This window comes from Diplotaxodon limnothrissa, linkage group LG7 (genome assembly GCF_057381915.1).
Source record: "Diplotaxodon limnothrissa isolate DT_005_m linkage group LG7, D_limnothrissa_male_GT1.1, whole genome shotgun sequence".
Taxonomy (NCBI): Eukaryota; Metazoa; Chordata; class Actinopteri; order Cichliformes; family Cichlidae; genus Diplotaxodon; species Diplotaxodon limnothrissa.
This window is the reverse complement of record NC_140602.1, coordinates 19213688-19231859: the sequence shown is the minus strand read 5'-3', so window position 1 is coordinate 19231859 and position 18172 is coordinate 19213688. Positions and strand designations below refer to the sequence as shown.

The 18172-nt window shown below is 41.0% G+C and overlaps 2 protein-coding genes across 2 annotated transcripts; one reads left to right on the top strand and one right to left on the bottom strand.

Annotated features, from left to right (window-relative positions):
• The first annotated feature begins 295 nt into the window (after positions 1 to 295).
• pus7 (pseudouridine synthase 7) lies at positions 296 to 7097 on the top strand. Its single transcript, XM_085357634.1, has 17 exons — positions 296 to 375; positions 553 to 666; positions 1504 to 1791; positions 1880 to 1964; positions 2114 to 2230; positions 2323 to 2467; positions 3178 to 3289; positions 3435 to 3512; positions 3672 to 3800; positions 4075 to 4200; positions 4289 to 4350; positions 4446 to 4606; positions 4801 to 4927; positions 5429 to 5530; positions 5786 to 5915; positions 6120 to 6211; positions 6538 to 7097. The coding sequence occupies exons 3-17, from the start codon at positions 1514 to 1516 to the stop codon at positions 6672 to 6674; spliced, it is 1881 nt and encodes a 626-aa protein (XP_085213760.1). The 5' UTR covers positions 296 to 375; positions 553 to 666; positions 1504 to 1513; the 3' UTR covers positions 6675 to 7097.
• Positions 7098 to 9017: 1920 nt separating this feature from the next.
• LOC146628178 (plexin-B2-like) lies at positions 9018 to 17610 on the bottom strand. The gene is made up of 8 exons (XM_085357633.1): positions 17370 to 17610; positions 13176 to 13281; positions 12359 to 12495; positions 11722 to 11904; positions 10981 to 11074; positions 10429 to 10626; positions 9494 to 9646; positions 9018 to 9161 (listed from the first exon to the last, which is right to left on the bottom strand). Exons 1-8 carry the CDS (start codon positions 17546 to 17548, stop codon positions 9018 to 9020), a joined length of 1194 nt encoding a protein of 397 aa, XP_085213759.1. The 5' UTR covers positions 17549 to 17610.
• Between the last annotated feature and the right edge of the window lie 562 nt (positions 17611 to 18172).

Sequence of the window (18172 nt, the reverse complement as noted above, 5' to 3'; positions counted from 1 at the left end):
CATTCAACAAGTTGTGCGTGAAAAAAACGCTTTAAAATAATCGATAATAATAATAATAATAATAAATAGAATAATACAGTCATGAAACCATGACTGTTTCATTAATTAACTGGAATATAAAGTACTGTGCTCCCAGAGACGTGTGGAAGTATCGTAGGCTCCATACCCAAGTGTGTTTCTTTGGAGCGTTATCCCACGGTTACTTGAACGCAGCATAGCTTTGTGATTGACAGCTCCTTTAACCAAGCGTTTGAAGTGGGAGGGCTTTAGGTCATTATCCATTTCCGGAACCAGAGGAGCACACACACATACACACGTGTGAGAAAACCTGGCGTTCAGTGTTGCCTGCTCTCTTCTGAATATCACCAGGTCCAGGTAGGTGAGTGGGAACGTTTGGAAGAGCAAAAGTCCTTTTTTTAAAAAATTATTTGCTTTTACCAGCGACATTTGAGTTCAGGTTTACAAACACGTTAACTGGGGGGTGTTAGCTAGCTAATAGATGCTCTGCCGTCTTTGCTAAGTTTTGAGTGATAACTAATCCCCTTCATTTAGTCTTTTAAGTGCCTGCTTCAAGCTTGGATCCGTCAGGAAGTCTGTGCAAGTGTTTGGCGTTTGGAAAATAAGGAGTGTTTGCAGCCATATTTCGCTACCGCAGTCCCACAAACGGTAAGTTGGTGGTATTGTTTTCTAGGCCAGTAATGCCCACTTAGTTATGTTATCGTTACTCGCAGATACTGAAATGTAGTGTTCACAGTTATACTTTGTGCTTTCCATTTCTACGTAGAGTCACGTAATAACGGGTAACTGATGTTGTAGTACTGATGTTATACCATGTCATCAGTGCTGGTATCTTGCCACACGCTTCAGATCTGACTGGTGCGTCACACCAAAACAAAGCGTGCTGTAGTGTTGCACTTCGACAGTTTTGAGGTTGTCCCTGCAGCAGTCAAAGCAGAAATACGCCTCGCCTTGGTAGTGTCCACGAGGCGTCCGATTCAGATGACCAACGCATTTCGGTGGTTCCTTTCAGTGTGACGGAGTAGCAGCTCTACCCTGAGCTCCTCATTTCATCTGCAAGGGTATAGCCCACACACCCTTTGGAGGAAACTTCAGTTCTGTCAGTTGTATCTGTAGGCTCACTCCTTTGATCACTACACACGGTTCATGGCTGCAGAAAGAGGCCATTAGAAACTAGAGCATTTGGTAAATTGACAGCGTCACACACACGATTCAGTGTGACAGACTGGTACAACATCCATGCTATTGCACCACACCAAACCGTCAGTCAAAATATTGGAGTGTTTCTTTAACCTGATTTTAAAAAAATGAAATGAATAAAGCATACCATTCAGACTAAAACAGGAGAAAGTGCTGGGCTGTAAACAAGCAAGCTGATGTTTAAAAAAAACCCAAAACAAATCACACAAAAATACCACACCGTGAGACTCGGGTTTTATATATGTGTGCGGCTCATACTGTTAACTAAATTCCTTATTGCTCCAGCTGGGCACTAATGGCTGAATCCGAGCCTGTGACCGTCGTCGTCCCAGTTGGAGAAAAGCGAGGGTGCCCGGAAGATGAAAAAGATGATGCACCATCAAAGAAACCAAAATTTGAGAGCGATCCTCCGCAGCAAGATGAGATGGACGAGCCCGAGGGGGACGCAAGTGATGGAGAGGAGGATGGTGACACATTTGCTAACATGATGAAGCATGGTCTCACCGAGCTCGATGTTGGCATCCTAAAGTATGTCAGTGACCACGAAGGCTTCTCTGGAGTCCTGAAGGAAAGGTTTGTTTGTCATCTGGAGTTAATGAAGGATTTAAAGAGTTTGCTTAACAAAGAGTAACCAATCACTTTCTTTGTTTTTTGCACTCAGATATTCTGATTTTGTTGTGCATGAAATCAACAAAAATGGCAAGATTGTGCATTTGGATGACCTCTCTGTCCCGGCGGAGGCTGAGGTAACGTTGCTTCTTCTGCTATTTTAACAAGCCTCAGATTCATCATGAAGGCACACTTCACATTAACAAAATAAGACTAAAGAGAACTCCAGGATCGGGTTACATAATACTCTCCAATATGGTTTTTGGTTTGTTTTTCTGCTGTTTAGGAAGCCCAAGAACCTGAACAACAGCCAAAAGAATGTGACCTGCTAACTGAAGAGCAGAAAAAGCAGCTTGGAGAGCTTCAGCTGTTCAAGAACAAAGAGGGAAATGTCTCAATTGAGGTAACAGGTTAAAAGGAGTGCTCCAATAAAAAACACACAAAAATCCATAAAACTAGCTGACAGCTTTATGTAATGTTCTTATTCATTTATAGGTACTGGATGATTCTAAAGAGAAACGGACATTGGTCCACAAAGCCATCAAGAATCAGTTTCCTGGTTTGGAAACAAAGACTGAAGAGAGGGAAGGGCGGAAGTTTATAGTGGCTTATCATGCTGCTGGGAAGAAGGCTTTAGCAGGTATGTGGATCTCAGGATGGAAGGCCAAACTAAGTTAATGTTTTAGGAATGTTAATGAAATTTATTGCACGCCTTCCTCACTTCAGCTTATATTTTATCTACTGCAGTGCATGTAGCCCGAGCAGTAAAATACGATGCATGCGCTTTTGTGTAAGCATGGTCAACACACCTGCATGTTTCTACTGAGACCTTTACTCAACACCACAAAGGATGGTAGAGATTAGCAGAGCCACACAGGCCAAAAGTTTAAATATCACACTTCACTCCAGGCCCATGCATGAGATCTCACCCCTGACAACTCTACCCACAGACCATAAAACTCTCTTTCTTAGTAACATTATTCTATCCTCCTTTTGCTCTTCTCTGGTGGATAGAAGTCAAAACAACTACAGGTAAGAACTTATTCTCCTCCCAGCACCAGAGGAAATGGTTAAAAGCCATGTGGAGTTGGGTTACACTTAGCTTAGGATAAAATACTGTGTCGTAAAATCAGCTTTAATATCGTGTGTCCATGTCGTTTTGCCATTAAGTGATTGGATCTGAGTGCCAAAGCAAGGTTGTTGGCTAACTGCTGAGATATGTTTGGAAGTACAGGATCTATAATGAGTATTTCTATAATATTGGGGACTTATAAAGTACATGCTATGTTTTAATATTAAAAAACATCACAGCATGTTTTTCATCACACCATTTTTCTGTCTCCACAAAAGCTCCAAGGAAACACTTTTGGCCCAAAAACCGTGGCAGTTTCTGCCACTTTGTTCTGTATAAGGAGAACAAAGACACCATGGATGCTATCAATGTGCTTTCAAAGTTCCTCAGGTAGGAGACGTGTGTGTTTTTTAGTTTGTTTTATAAAAAGTAAGGATCATTCATTGATAAAAGAGCCAACACACTAACGGATGTGTGAAATGTTTTTTGCAGTTAAGTTTTGCAGCCCTATGTATAATGATGGATGTCTCTCTAGGCTTAGACCCAACATGTTTTCCTACATGGGAACCAAGGACAAGAGGGCCATTACTGTGCAGGAGATAGCGGTGCTCAAGTGAGTGTTATAATGCAGAGCCCTGCAGTTACTAGTGTGCAGATATTTTTGTTTTTTTGATGATTATGCTAGATGTGTGTTGTTATTGATTCTAATTTATCTCTGATGGGTTCTTGCACAGGATCGGTAATTATAACAGCCTCTTCTTTGTTCACTTAGGATCACTGCAGAGAGGCTGGCTCACCTCAACAAGTGCCTCATGAACCTCAAGCTTGGAAACTTTTGCTACAAAAATCACCCTCTAAAGCTGGGGGAACTGCAGGGAAACCATTTCACTGTGGTGATAAGGTCAGCAGGTGTTAATATACACAGTGCTTGTTTCAGAAATAGATTTTAAAAGCTCGGCATTTGTTAAACTGCCAATTTGAACTGAGGTCACCTTTATTGGCAGTCTCTTCCTGTTTAAAGGGAAGTTTTGTCCTCACTGTGATCAAGTGTTTTCTCCAGGTGGATTAAAGGAAACAGAGTTAAATTGTCCTGCAAAACCATGATGCATTTTTTTAAATTGCTTTTCAGGGTAAAGTGTTCAATGGCTCATTGTTTTTTGTCTTTGTGTTTGCAGGAACATCACAGGAACAGACGAGCAGGTTGATCAGGCAATGAAATCCCTCAAGCAGACAGGTTTCATAAACTACTACGGCATGCAGCGTTTTGGCACAACAGCTGTGCCCACGCATCACGTGGGCAGGTGAGGTCATGACATGGAGATTGTTGCGTAAATTATATAACTATAGGACCATAAACTATAGTGTTTTCCCTCAATTTGTTGGGGACAGGGCTATTCTGAAAAACGACTGGAATGAGGTGATGGATTTGATTCTGAAACCCCGTCCTGGAGGTAAATGTACCACCCTCACTCTGTTTTCTGCTGCAGTTGAAGCGGTTGCAAAAAGTATTTCAAGTTTCCCATTGTCTCGTTTTTTTCTTTTACAGCGGAGAAAGAATTTCTGGTCCGCTGCAGGGAAGAGTGGGCAAAGACTCAGGATCCGGAGGCAGCACTGAAAAAGCTTCCCAACAAGCGCTGTGTGGAAGGACAGCTGCTGAGAGGCCTGTCTATGTATGGCAAGAAAAACATCGTCACTGCATTTGGACTGGTTGGTTTTCTATTGCAGTCTTGTAACAAGTTGATGCAGCAGAACCAAAGGCTTTACCTTAATTATTCCGCAAATAAATCTTCCTTGTTTACAAGTTACAGTTACCCGTGAAACAATTCAGTCAGAGATTCAGACGTACCTCTAGCCTCAATGGAAATTAAATTTTGTGCTCACGCTCTTTTGCTCTTCTCTAGATCCCCCGGAACAACCGCCTGATGTACATCCACAGCTACCAGAGCAGAGTGTGGAACACCATGGTGAGCCGCAGAATTGAAGCCTTCGGTCTGAAGGCTGTGAAGGGAGACCTGGTACTCAAAGGAAGTAAGTTGGCCTTTAAATCACCTGCCTAATGTTGATTATTAAGAGTGGGACACTGTGGGATATGTACAGTAAACTGTAGCTTTTAACCTGGATTCTGTACAGGTCAGTAAATGGGATACAAAGTGTCTTGTTAGCAAACTTTAAATGAGTTGAAAAGTGATTTTCACCCAAGGATCAACATACATGTCTATGTTTGGATATCTTCTCAGGAAGAGGAAGTGTGTTAATGTAGAGTGGGTACATTTTATCCTGAACAAATTCAGGTTGGGCGGGTCACATTTAGTAGTGGTCACACTTGCTCTGTGCTCATTTTAGCCATGCACAATCTGTCCTCACAGAGAGGCCACCTTTTAAAAGCATAAGAATGATACAGATGCATTAAAACACAAGTGCAATGTAGGATTAGAAACCTGAAAGGCTTATTGAGTTTCCAACAAAAAAACAACTGGTCATTTTTTTTCTTTCTTATGATATCATCTTCCAAATTTTATGTTTCCAAAGCCACGGCACACGTGCTGTCTGCAGAGGAGGCAGAGAATCAATCCATCCACAACATTGTGATGCCACTTCCAGGGTTTGATGTCATTTACCCCACACACCACAGTAAGTATAGGCTATGTATAATGCAGAGTTGAGTTTTTATAGCATATAACCCAAATTAACATTGGGTTGTTTTAACACTAATGTATTTAAGATGGTAACACCTGTATAACAAAGTAACGGGTGCTTCCGGTGGAATAGTCTGAGTGGTTTAATAAAATAAAAATTGACATAAAACATTAAATAAACTTACAGCAGAGGAGAAAATTGTTTTGTTTTGTGTTACATTGTCAGTCATACCTGTGTGTTTTGTTTTAGTCGGAGAAGGTTACAGAGAGCTGCTCACTGCAGACGGGCTGGACATCGACAACATGAGGCACAAAGTGAAGGACTACTCTCTGGCCGGAGCCTACAGGCGCATCATCATCAGACCCGCTGATGTCAGCTGGTCAGCACCTCTCACTGCCTTTTTCACACAATGCAGTGCATGACTTGTAACAATCACAATTACTGTTGTGCTTTGCTCTTTCACAGTTAAACATAATGGTAGTGATAGATTAATTGTGTACTGCTCTTACTGAATGCTTTGTTAAACTGTTGCTCTGTTTACTGTAGTACTACATTTCCTTGTATTTGTCGCTGTTCTGTGCAGGGAGGTCATTAATTACGATGACCCCAGGGTGTCTCTGGTGCATAGTGATTTTGAGAAACTAGAGAACAAACCCGCACCTGTCTTCAACAAAGGTAAACTTATTTTTACGCCTGTTTAGATTTGTGTCAACGATGGATGTAAAATTTTATTTAATTTCCATAGATTAAAACTTTTAAACTTGCAGGCATAAGTCAAGTATGTATAAACTCAGTTTATTTAAAAGGGAAACTGACAATAAAACTTACAATATGAGATCATTTCAAGGGCAGATTTTGAATGAAGTACAATAATAAATGGAGGACATGTATGATATCCAACAATCAAAAGCATGAATTATTTATTTTACTAGTTAAAGTAGAAGAAATAATGTTTTGTTTACAACCTGCATAAACTGTGCCACTCTCCTTCCTCCTGACAGAGGGGAAATATCGCGCTCTGCGGATGGAGTTCTCGCTGCCTCCATCGACCTACGCTACTATGGCAATCAGAGAAGTCCTCAAGCTGGACACCAGCATCAAGAAACAGACGCAGCTTAACACGACCTGGTTTAACTGAGACCACGACACCTTCAGGCATGAACTGGACTGTTGATGCAGTGGCTGCTTACTGTTGTTTTTAAGTCATGTGTAGTATGTGTGTATGAGAGAGCATTTGGGTTTTATACAAACCCAAAGATAATTTCTTTGACGTACAAAGAGCAACAGTTTATAATTATTGAACTTTTTTATGTTTTTATTTGCTTTGACAGGTTTTTGTGCTGCACATTGCGATTTCACATATTTTGACAAGATTTAAATATGTTGTGTGCTTTCAGGGCACTCACACATTCAATAACTACTGCTGCTGGTTTTGTACAGAGATGAGAACTTCTTTTTAGCTCAAAGCTAATAGCATAAGTTTTTTTGAGAAGGAAGAGCAATTTAAATTGTTGAGAGAATCGGCACAGTGTGTGTGTATGAACAAAAAAATCTGAAATATTATTTTTCTTTTTTTGTCCTTCCACTTGTAAAAGTGGTAATAAAGCTGTTATCTCTCCTTTCAGTCTTTTCCTCTGCAAGATGTTGTGATTGCAATGAGTACAGTAACACTGTCTCCCTCTAGTGGTTGACCTCTACTACCAAAACAAAAGTGAACAGATCCAGACTACTGATCCTACTGGACACAGTAGTGGTGGAAGAAGCACTATTTTATTTTTTGTATTCCATTTTATATCACTACAGATAAGCTTAGTTCACATTTAGTGGGGGGGTTGAGATCCAAATGTACAAAATATTAATATTTGATTCTGAAGCATAATTAGTTGCCTGCTAATAAAACTGAAGTACGGTTGAGTACTACAGTACAGTACAGACTGTTCAACACTCTCAGGTGTAAGCTGGATTTTTGATGCAAGCTACAAAAAACTAGTGCTGCTACTTACTGTTGTGGTTGGAAGACTGTTATATGTGAGTCTGAGAGAGGATTTAGGTTTTATATAAACCCAAAGGTAATATTCTGTGAAGTGCAAAGTAACTGTTGATGGTTATTCAGCTTTTTTATGCTTTTACTTGTTACTTGCGAGGCTGTATACTTTTTAGGGTGCTCACACTTGGAGTAATCCTTCTGGTTTACTGTGCAGAGATGATGACCAGTTTTAGCTGTAAGCTAAAATGTATTAAATTTAGAAAAAGCAGGTAAAATTGTTGAATCAAGAATGCAATGACAATTATGGTTTGAATTTGACTCTTAGATGTAGTAATGACGCTGTTACGGCCTCTGATCTCTAGAAGGCGTCTGGCTAAATGATGTGACTGCAAAGAACTGATTAACACAGTCGCCCTCTAGTGGTAGTTAGTGCCAACATCAGTATGCTAGTATCAGTATGCAGCTGGTCAACAGGCATTTTGGCCCAGACCAACTGCAATCCTCTCAAATTATTACAGATCACTGCAGAGAGTACTCTGCAGTGATCTGTAATAATTTAAGGTCATTTCTTAATCATTTATTTATAAACAGCTAGTAAAGTACAAAAAAGATGAGAAGTGAGAGTCCAGTTGAAACAGATATTTGAAAGAAACCGGAGATATGAATTGTCTCTGAGTTTATTAAATGTATTAAAGCAGAAGCACTTTGCCTCTAAAGCGCTGAATGTATGGAACGTTACAAGAGTTAAAAAGGCAAAAAGATCAAAAACATATTTTTAATGCGTAAAACAATGTGAATAATTCTTATAATAATGAAGTGCTACTGTAAGCAAATGTTTTTATCATGATATATATATATATATATATATATCTATATATCTATATATATATATATATATAGATATATATAGATATAGATATAGATATCTATATATATAGATATAGATATAGATATAGATATATATAGATATAGATATATATAGATATCTATATATATAGATATAGATATATATAGATATCTATATATATAGATATAGATATATATAGATATCTATATATATAGATATAGATATATATAGATATCTATATATATAGATATAGATATATATAGATATCTATATATATCTATATATATCTATATATATATATATATATATCTATATATATCTATATATATATATCTATATATATAGATATATATATATCTATATATATAGATATATATATATATCTATATATATAGATATATATATATATATATCTATATATATAGATATATATATATATCTATATATATAGATATATATATATCTATATATATAGATATATATATATCTATATATATAGATAGATATATAGATAGATATATATAGATAGATATATATATATAGATAGATATATATAGATAGATATAGATATATATATATATAGGCCAGATAGATAAATAGATGGGATAGATGAATACACAGTATATGATATGATTCTTAAAACAAACCTAAAACAACTGAGCTCGTGTGGCGCAGTAGACAGAGATAGTGATGGTGACCAGAAGGATAATACGGATGATCATGTAGAGGGAATAATTCTTGTCCTCAAATTCCATTGAGCCAACCACCCACACCCCTTTCCCAAACTTGATCTGTGGGAAACAAAAGAGTGGAAATCTTGTTATTTACACAAGCGCTGCACATTTTACCAAAGGTAAAGACGGGAAGATACTGGAGTAGGGATAGAACGTAACTTTCTGCTAAATTGGGAGCTTAAGGTTTTTGAAATGAAAAAAATAAATTAAACTGGGTACTTAAAGTTCACTCTCTTGATACTTCCATATTTTTAAATTTTCAGAGGACTGCCTTCATTTATGAAGTCACGTTAGAGCGTTGTAGCTTGTTAGAACTTTCAATGAAATAAAACAGTTGGACCATGTCCTCCATAACATTGTGTCATCCGTTTGTCTTTTTGTGGCCTGACCTTTACATCCACCTGTGTGGAGTGAGCACGAGGTGGGCTGGAAGGTGTTACCAGGAACAGCTTATCATCCTGAAGGAGGCTGACCACATACTGAACGTCACCTACGAAGGCTTGAGCCTCCTTTGCTGTCATGGCTTTGGAGAATCCCCGACCCTGCAGGAGGAAGAGTGAATCCAAGGCTCTAAGGGCAGTGACTGAAGTTAATTAGACAGATAATACAATGAGCACTGAAAACCTTATCAGCAGCACTTTATGAGTAATGTGTGGGAATGGGTGTACTGTATGACAGCTATGAGCTGTTATACACCAAAAGTAAAGAAAAAGATAAATATTGTAAGCATCTATTGTAAAAAACTTTAAAATCCTCCAAAAGGTCTTTAATATTCAGTCCCCATCTTATCTTACTCACAGTACCTTATCACCTAAATAGAGAACTTCACTTTCAGACGCTGGCCTTCTTGTAGTTCCTAGGTTATTTAAAAGCAGAATGAGATGCAGAGCCTTCGGTTTTCAGGCCCTTCTCCTGTGGAACCAGCTCACCGTTTGGATTTGTTGGATTACGCTTAAAACTGTCCTGTTTGATAAAGCATATAGTTAGGGCTGAATCAGGTGACTCTGAATCCAGTCCATACTTATGCTGCAATAGGCATAGGCTGCTGGGTATTCCCATGATGCACTGAGTGTTTCTTCGTCACTCATTTTTTTTCACGCACTATATGTTTGTACACCTCTCTGGATTTTAGCCTGATTCTGCCAGAGGTTTCTTCCTGTTAAAAGAGTTTTTCTTCCCACTGTCGCCAAGTGCTTGCTCATAGAGGGTTTTCTGATGGTTGGGATTTTCTCTGTTATTTTTTCTCTATTATGACAGAAAAAACAAAATCAAAACAAATCATTGTACTAGAACTATATTAAAGCGACCTCATGGTTGTACTCACAGTAACGATAATCATGCTGTTCGCAGTGATGATCTTGTTTTGTAGATTATTGAAGCTGGGGTCAGGGTGGTAGAAAAAGGGCTTCAGCTCCTTCTCCCAGTTGTCCAGCTTAATGACTGTTTTCAAGTGCTGGTCTGCGGAGCCGTTTACTGTTGGAGACTGAAACTGGATGACTGTGGCGTTCTTCTCATGGGCAAACTGAGTATGTTGTGTAATAGAGGGACAGTAAATTGTGACAAAAGGACATAAAAAATACAAGCATGACATGTCATAAAGGAAATTACACCATAGAAAATATGCAGCAGCAATAAAAATAATAAAGCAAACTTTTCTGTTCTGATGTATGTTCTATATGTTAACGAGCCAAATGAGTAGTCACATAAATTGCATTTCTATTGTTATATGTCAGAAATTTGTAAGGTTTTGATTACGACATTTAATACAACATTACAACATTCAATAGAAAGAGTAAGGACAAATCTAAGAAATTATGACTCTTAGAGGTGGATCAGTGCATTGACTCAGAGGAAGATGAGGAAAATGAACAGGAACCTCTGAAGATGACCAGTCACGTCCCTGGACCTTCATGATCGCAGTCTGGATTACGTCAAACCTGGTGCCAGTTACCACAATATTCCTCCCTCCACTAAAACGCACACAAACATATGTATTCACACCAAAAACACAGGAAAATGCATATTAAGGAATTGTACTCCTACCCACACAAAAATAAGAGCACAAGCACACAGAGAGAATTAAGGGAAGACAGGCAGGGTTCTTAAAATGCACGTGTGGTAATTTTAATGATTATCATTCTAGTCAGTGTTTCTAATCATGTGGCAGAATTGTGATCAAAAACAATGTCAACTTAGAAGCTTTCTTATTTCTATTTTAAAGGACATATTCAAAAGCAAAACTCAGCCTGTGTCTTATTCTCTTATTTCTGTCCATTGAGACAGTAATCTCGAAACACTGAAGTTTAGAGATTTCAGAAATATGAACTCTGAAAATAACAATGTCAGTCACTGTAGGGAGAGTGAGCAAATTTTCGATCATACCTACTCTGTAAGACTGTATGTAGGTACAGAATGCATTTAGTACTTGGTCATATTATTCGTATTAGGAGATCAATAGTCTGAATGGATGAAAATAGGACAACAACATACACATTTATCCCCTGAACTTTCATCCTGCCCTGCAGGTAAAATGAAGGCAGTAAAAATACAACATGTAACAAACAGATAGAGTGAATGTCACAAACACCATGACTGCATACTGCTGTGTTAAACTGACCAGACAAAGCTTGCTTTGGGCTGGTGATCCTGCACAGTGGGGTTTTCAACAAACCGAAAGCTAGCCGGGATGCTTTTTGTGGTTCTCTTTCCATACTTCATTACGACGTCGAGAGGGTCAGAGGGCACTTTATCCACGCGGTATTCTCCTGTCCTGCAGGTGATATTTTCTCCAAAGTGCTCCCTGCCAAGACAAGGACATAGCTCAGTACTCGCTGGCTGAAGGAGTGGGGGTGGCACAAGGTCACTGTGCAGTGGAAGCCAACATGGCAGCAGGCTGACAGCTTGTTAAAATCTGTCTTTGCTGCTTCTCTTGCTCGTTATTTTTCCGTTACCTCTGCCTAAAATGTCACCGCGAATCGGTTTTGACAGAGCACTGGTGGTCACAACAGTACAGGAAAATTGTAAGAGAAAAAACTCCCTCCTCATTGTGACACTAAAGTTTAGGTCAATTCAATTTTTTGCTTCAAGAATATACACATATATAAAAAAAAATCAATTTATGGACTTCAAAATGTGCGCAAAGCAGAATTTGCATAGAATTAAATGTCTGAATAACAAGTAGCTCTATTAACTAAAGAGGCTGAATTGAAAAAGTTTGGTCTGAATGAGAATTATTGAAAAAAAGAAATCCTTACACACTGCAGTTCACCCCTCCGATGGTAACCTGGACATCTTCCTTACTGCCAGCATTCAGAAATAGTCCAGAGATTGTAATGAGGGTTCCCCCTGCTTTAGGACCTCTATTTGGCATCACCTCCTCAGGCATCGGGTCCTAATGAAGGGGAGAGGGTGTCACCAAATACCACCTTAATACACACTCATATTTCAAGTACACACTAACTACTGGCAGATGCTGGCACACACTAGAATAACACACACAGATACAGCTCCATGTCAGAAACATTGCTTCTCAGCCTGATCTAACCCGACCCACTCTTTCAGAAACATTCAGACACACAAACTCCCACAAGCACCACATCTGCCTCAATTTGCTGAGCAAACAGTTAGGAGGAGCACTCCCCTGTGGGGAAGCTTTAGCAGAGCCAGAGATATGAAAAGCCAGTTAAATAGCTACGCTGTAGCCTCTTAGAGTATTAAAGTAACAAAGGGAACTGCTGCACAGCATCTGGTTAAAGAGGAATGCCTGCACATTTTGACTTACTGTACAGTAAATTACCACAGCAATGTGCATCTAGGTGCCTAATTTACTGTTACATTTAGCATGTTTGGTCAGTCTTCTTAACTGTCATGCCCTTGGTATGTTTTGATAAGAGTTTCTCTGGAGCTAATAAATGGAAAACATAAAACAGTCCATAAAACAACAAAATCAGCTGAAAGCTTTTGGATGAGTTTAATTTCTCAATAAAAAGTTGTACAACTCAACAGAGGACGTGCAGCTGAGGACAGTGTATGTGTGTGTTTGTGAGTGTGTTTGTGTGTATATGCATTTACCCTGTAGGTGAAGGAAACAGAGGAGGTTCCTCTCTTCCCTCCATTCACCTCGATCTCAACCTGTCCCCAGTCAGCTTTATCAGCAGGTCCAATCTCACACACAACTCTGATCAGAACAACAGAAAAAATAAATTAATAAATAAACAAAAATAAATGCTGGGACTTGACCTGGAAACTCAAAACTGGGTAAAGAATTATTTACTATTTACATATTAAGGCAAGTTTCAACTGTTTTATGATGGTAATGTCCACTCTACTGCTAACAAGTCATATTTTTAAAATGACTTTTTTTGTAGTGAGAAACAGAATTTTACGCTTTCGGTTCGGTACGCATATGTATCGAACAATACAAAATTTGTAATTTATTTTATCAACTTTCCTTCTGACGATGCTGTCTGTGTTGAGCGCTCAGTGAATCTGCGTTCGACTACTCCGCCTAGGCTGCACTGTCGAGCGCAGATCCACTGACACAGACAGCATCGTCAGAAGGAAGAGCGCAGGGCAAGCTAGCGAGACAGAAGTTAAGCTCTCCTTGCAACATGGCAAATTGAACCTCCCCCACCCTCATTCAGATCTGGCGTTTGGAATTATTTTGGTTTTCATGTGATCAAAGGAGCTTGCAAAGAAAAGCGTCTGGACTTCTTTAAGTTGCTTGAAGACGTTTCACCTCTCATCCGAGAAGCTTCTTCAGTTCTAAGGTCAAATGGTGGAGAGTCCCAGATATAAACCTAGTGGGAGGGACCCCCCACAGAGGGACAAAAGGACCCCCTGATGATCCTCTAATCGCCTGAGCCAAGGTGGGAAACTGGGCGTGGGTCCCAATCAGCCAGAGTTTCGGGTGTGTTCATTGTGAAACCTGGCCCCACCTTATCATGCGAATTCCTGAGGTCAGATGGCCCAGGATGTGAGTGGGCGTAAAGGCGTCTGGGAAGGGATCTCAAAACTGGATTATAGATGGCAGAGAGTTGGTGTCGTAAACCCCCGCCTCTGTTCAAAGATGGTCGCTCACAGTGGACATAGATGGCTTCTTTTCACTCCTCTTTCAAACCATCTGTCCTCTCTGTCCAAAATGTGAACATTGGCATCCTCGAAAGAGCGTCCTTTATCCTTAAGATGCAGATGGACTGCTGAGTCTTGTCCTGTGGAGGTGGCTCTTCTGTGTTGTGCCATGCGCTTGTGAAGTGGCTGTTTGGTCTCTCCAATGTAGAGGTCTGAGCATTCCTCGCTGCACTGTACAGCATACACCACATTGTTAAGTTTGTGTTTTGGCGTTTTGTCTTTCGGGTGAACCAGTTTCTGTCTGAGCGTGTTGCTGGGTCTGAAATACACTGGGATGTCATGCTTGGAGAAAACTCTCCTGAGTTTCTCTGATACGCCGGCTACATGGGGGATGACAATGTTGTTGCGTCTGTCCTCCCTTGCTGGTGTCTGATCTTCTTTTCTGTGCCTCTTTGCTGACTTTAAGAACGCCCATTTAGGATAGCCGCACGTTTTGAGTGCTTCCTTTACATGTGTGTGTTCCTTCTTTTTCCCTTCAGGCTTAGAGGGAACATGTTCTGCCCGGTGGTGTAGGGTCCTGATTACTCCAAGTTTGTGTTCCAAAGGGTGATGGGAGTCAAAGAGGAGGTACTGGTCCGTGTGTGTGGGCTTCCGGTAAACTTCGATGTTGAGTTTGCCGTTCTCTTCAATGTGCACAGCGCAGTCCAGGAAAGGCAGACAGTTGTCCTTTGTGTCTTCCCTGGTGAACTTGATGTTCTTATCCACAGCGTTAATGTGCGCAGTGAAGGATTCCACTTCTTGTGTCTTGGAATCTTGTCTTGGAAAGAAGTCCAGACGCTTTTCTTTGCAAGCTCCTTTGACTACGATGACCTGGATGACTGAGAACCTTCACAGACGTTTTCATGTGATGTATGACCCTGAAGGTAAGCGCGTCATGGACTAAAGTAAAACAGTATGTTGGATGTGCCACGCAATGCTCAATTACATGGGTGGGAACTAGTGTGTTAGCTCAGTTAGCTCGTTAACATGTTGGCCGTCTAGCCCCATGCAGGGGTAGCTCGTTAACGGAGATTTGCCGTGTTGTGGCGTTAACGTCATTTCAACGAGATTAACGCTGACAGCACTAGTGGGAACACAACGAATATGACTGCACATTTACGCCGACATCATCCTAGTGCAAAGACAAGTGGAAGCAGACAAAAACAACAAGCATGCATGCTACAAACTTTACCCGAGTCATTTAGACAGCCGTTAGCACATGATTCTCCTTATGGGGACCTGATATGTTTAATATTGTGGCGAGCTCAGACAAGGAGGAGACGGAGGTATTGTTTGGTCTTGCTTCCCGTGAGCTAGCCAGGGAGCACAGCCGTTTATTGACATCTGCAGAAGAACACTGCGCTAGCTAACTGCTCAGCGTGGCAACCGCACAGCAACAACAACACGCAGAGCGCCCTCTGACCCCGGAAGGACACACCGTCGCAGCGAGAAGGCGTCACCCGTCACTATGGCAACATAAACAAAACATTACTGTACAAACAGAACCCCGAACAGCGCTGACCCGCTACATAGCCCCCACCTAAGGGGTCAGTCGTCCCCGACGACCCCATTACCCCACACAAAGTCCTGCAAATGTCCAGGTGCCTTCTTTTGGCGCACCGGCCGGTCACGACCGGGGGCCCGTTCTTCGTACGTCGCTTACTACATCCAAGATCAAATGACACATCCAAGACCAAATCATCGCGCTAACCGTGAGCTCGCTAATCCGGTTCTCCGAACACACCTGCTGTTGACGATTAGTACAGCTGGATGAAGTAATGTGAGATCACTGGGTGTCGTAAAAGGGGCTACGCATCGATAGTAGAAACATTGATCGGCAACCCTCTGATTGGTCGGCGAAAATGTCGGTATTTTTCGGCAGCAGAGCAAGAACTCTTGAGTGAGGGATTTCAGGAGTTTCAGAGTTTAATTAAAACGCAAGGGAACACTGCAAAGGCTGCAAAAGCAAGGAGAGAGGGCTGGCAGAAAGTTGCTGACAAATTAAACTCGTAAGTAATTTAATAATGATAATAATAATAATGGAGTTGATTTATATAGCGCTTTTCAAGGCACCCAAAGCGCATGACAATGCCACTATTCATTCACTCTCACATTCACACACTGGTGGAGGCAGCTACGGTTGTAGCCACAGCTGCCCTGGGGCAGACTGACAGAAGCCAGGCTGCCATATCGCGCCATCGGCCCCTCTGGCCAACACCAGTAGGCGGTAGGGTAGATTTATCATATCACACTATATTATCCAATATTATATTACATTATATTATATCATGTTATATTATATCCCCTTTCACATTAGAGCCACAACAGGACCCACTAGAACATGGGAACAAGTAAAAGTGAAATATGAGAATATGCTACAGAATGGTAATATTTATCACTTATATTGCTTTTAGTCTCTTGCAAAGAAACCCTGAAATAATCTGTTTGTTCATAACAGCAACCAAGAAAAGGGCAGAGCAAAAAAAGACAGGTGGTGGTCCTGCACCCCCTCGTCAACAAGTTGGTTAAGTAAATAATATCCTCACGGGAAAATCGATATCTCTCTATGAGCACACTGTCGCGCTGAGCTAAAGGATCCTGTCTGTCCCGCAATATACGCTGGATTCTGAGGACTCTCCTTATCAATCTTGCACCTTCCGCAATGGGTTGCTCGCGTAAACGGACAGGACATGGCTGCGACAGGCTTCCCAAATCCACCTTCGCTTTTATAGCCGTGGTCTCTCATCTTGCTTACACGAAGTAATTTACTATTACTACTCTGAAATATGACTTACATCTGTAATAATCACATACATGTAATAGAATGTTAATAGTACATTTCCCTTTTTTAGGAAATGACCTGTATGTATCTGTGTGAAATCAATAAAAGGATCAAGTGCTGCATTATCTTTGGTTACATTGATGTTATTTATTTATGGTGAAACAGTGGTGGAATATCGCTGTTGCTTTCGTATAAATGAAGCGGACATACCTGCGTGGCCGCGATCTAATCCTGTTTACATAAAGTAAACCTGCTCCCGAGCAGGTTTACGCTTACGGCTCTGTTGCTATGACAGCAAGTCCCGGATGAGCTTCGGGGAACCGAACGATCCAAGATCACGCGAAATCGTCAACAATCAAATCCAGCTAACTTACTTAGCGAGGTACGAAGAACGGGCCCCGGCGGGGGAAAAGTCACTCGGGTCAGAACATGGGGTGCCACCATCATCCCACTTCTGACACCAATGTGGCGAGCTCAGACAACGAGGAGACGGAAGTGTCGTTTGGTCTTGCTTCCCGTGAGCTAGCCAGGGAGCACAGCCGTTTATTGACATCTGCAGAAGAACACTGCCGCTAAGTAACTGCTCAGCGCGGCAACCGCACAGCAACAGCAACAACAACAACAACACACAGGGCGCCCTCTGACCCCGGAAGGACACACCGTCGCAGCGAGAGGGCGTCACCCGTCACTATGGCAGCATAAACAAAACATAACTGTACAAACAGAACCCCGAACAGCCCTGACCCGCTACAATATGCTGCTGAGAATATAGCCCAGAAGAAGCGTATAGTATAGCTTTTATTTTGGAAAGAGCCATTTCTCTGTAATAAACTCTCTTTTCCAAAGATGAGTGTTTCCTCAATCAGATACAGGTGTTACCGCGCCAGATCCGCGGCCCCGAACCGTAGTAAGGAAACCTCTGGCAGTTACTTGAAGGTTCCGTAACTGACTCGTAGCCGGCAACAGCTTACTATACAGGTCAACTCCGCTAGCAAAAAGATCGAAGGAGGCGTAGGAAACTGCTTCACCGAACTTTATTTCTTCTCTAAGGCACGAACACCGCGTACAATGGGCTGAAACAGTTTACTCACAGCGAGCATCGCCGACACAACTCTGGCTGTCGAGGGAGTTATTATATTCCTTTTATTTATTTTCTTTTCGTCTCTTCTGTAGCTAA

Bases quoted from the DNA above. Each gene is read 5' to 3' on its own strand.
- pus7 (XM_085357634.1), top strand. From the start codon at position 1,514: ATGGCTGAATCCGAGCCTGTGACCGTCGTCGTCCCAGTTGGAGAAAAG. The intron at 4,351-4,445 runs GTAAATGTACCA...TTTCTTTTACAG, and splicing joins TCTGAAACCCCGTCCTGGAG to CGGAGAAAGAATTTCTGGTC. The intron at 6,212-6,537 runs GTAAACTTATTT...TCCTCCTGACAG, and splicing joins CGCACCTGTCTTCAACAAAG to AGGGGAAATATCGCGCTCTG.
- LOC146628178 (XM_085357633.1), bottom strand. From the start codon at position 17,548: ATGTCAATAAACGGCTGTGCTCCCTGGCTAGCTCACGGGAAGCAAGAC. The intron at 13,282-17,369 runs GTAAGTTAGCTG...TGTTCTGATCAG, and splicing joins CGTTCTTCGTACCTCGCTAA to AGTTGTGTGTGAGATTGGAC. The intron at 11,075-11,721 runs GTCAGTTTAACA...TGTGCGTTTTAG, and splicing joins CCCAAAGCAAGCTTTGTCTG to TGGAGGGAGGAATATTGTGG.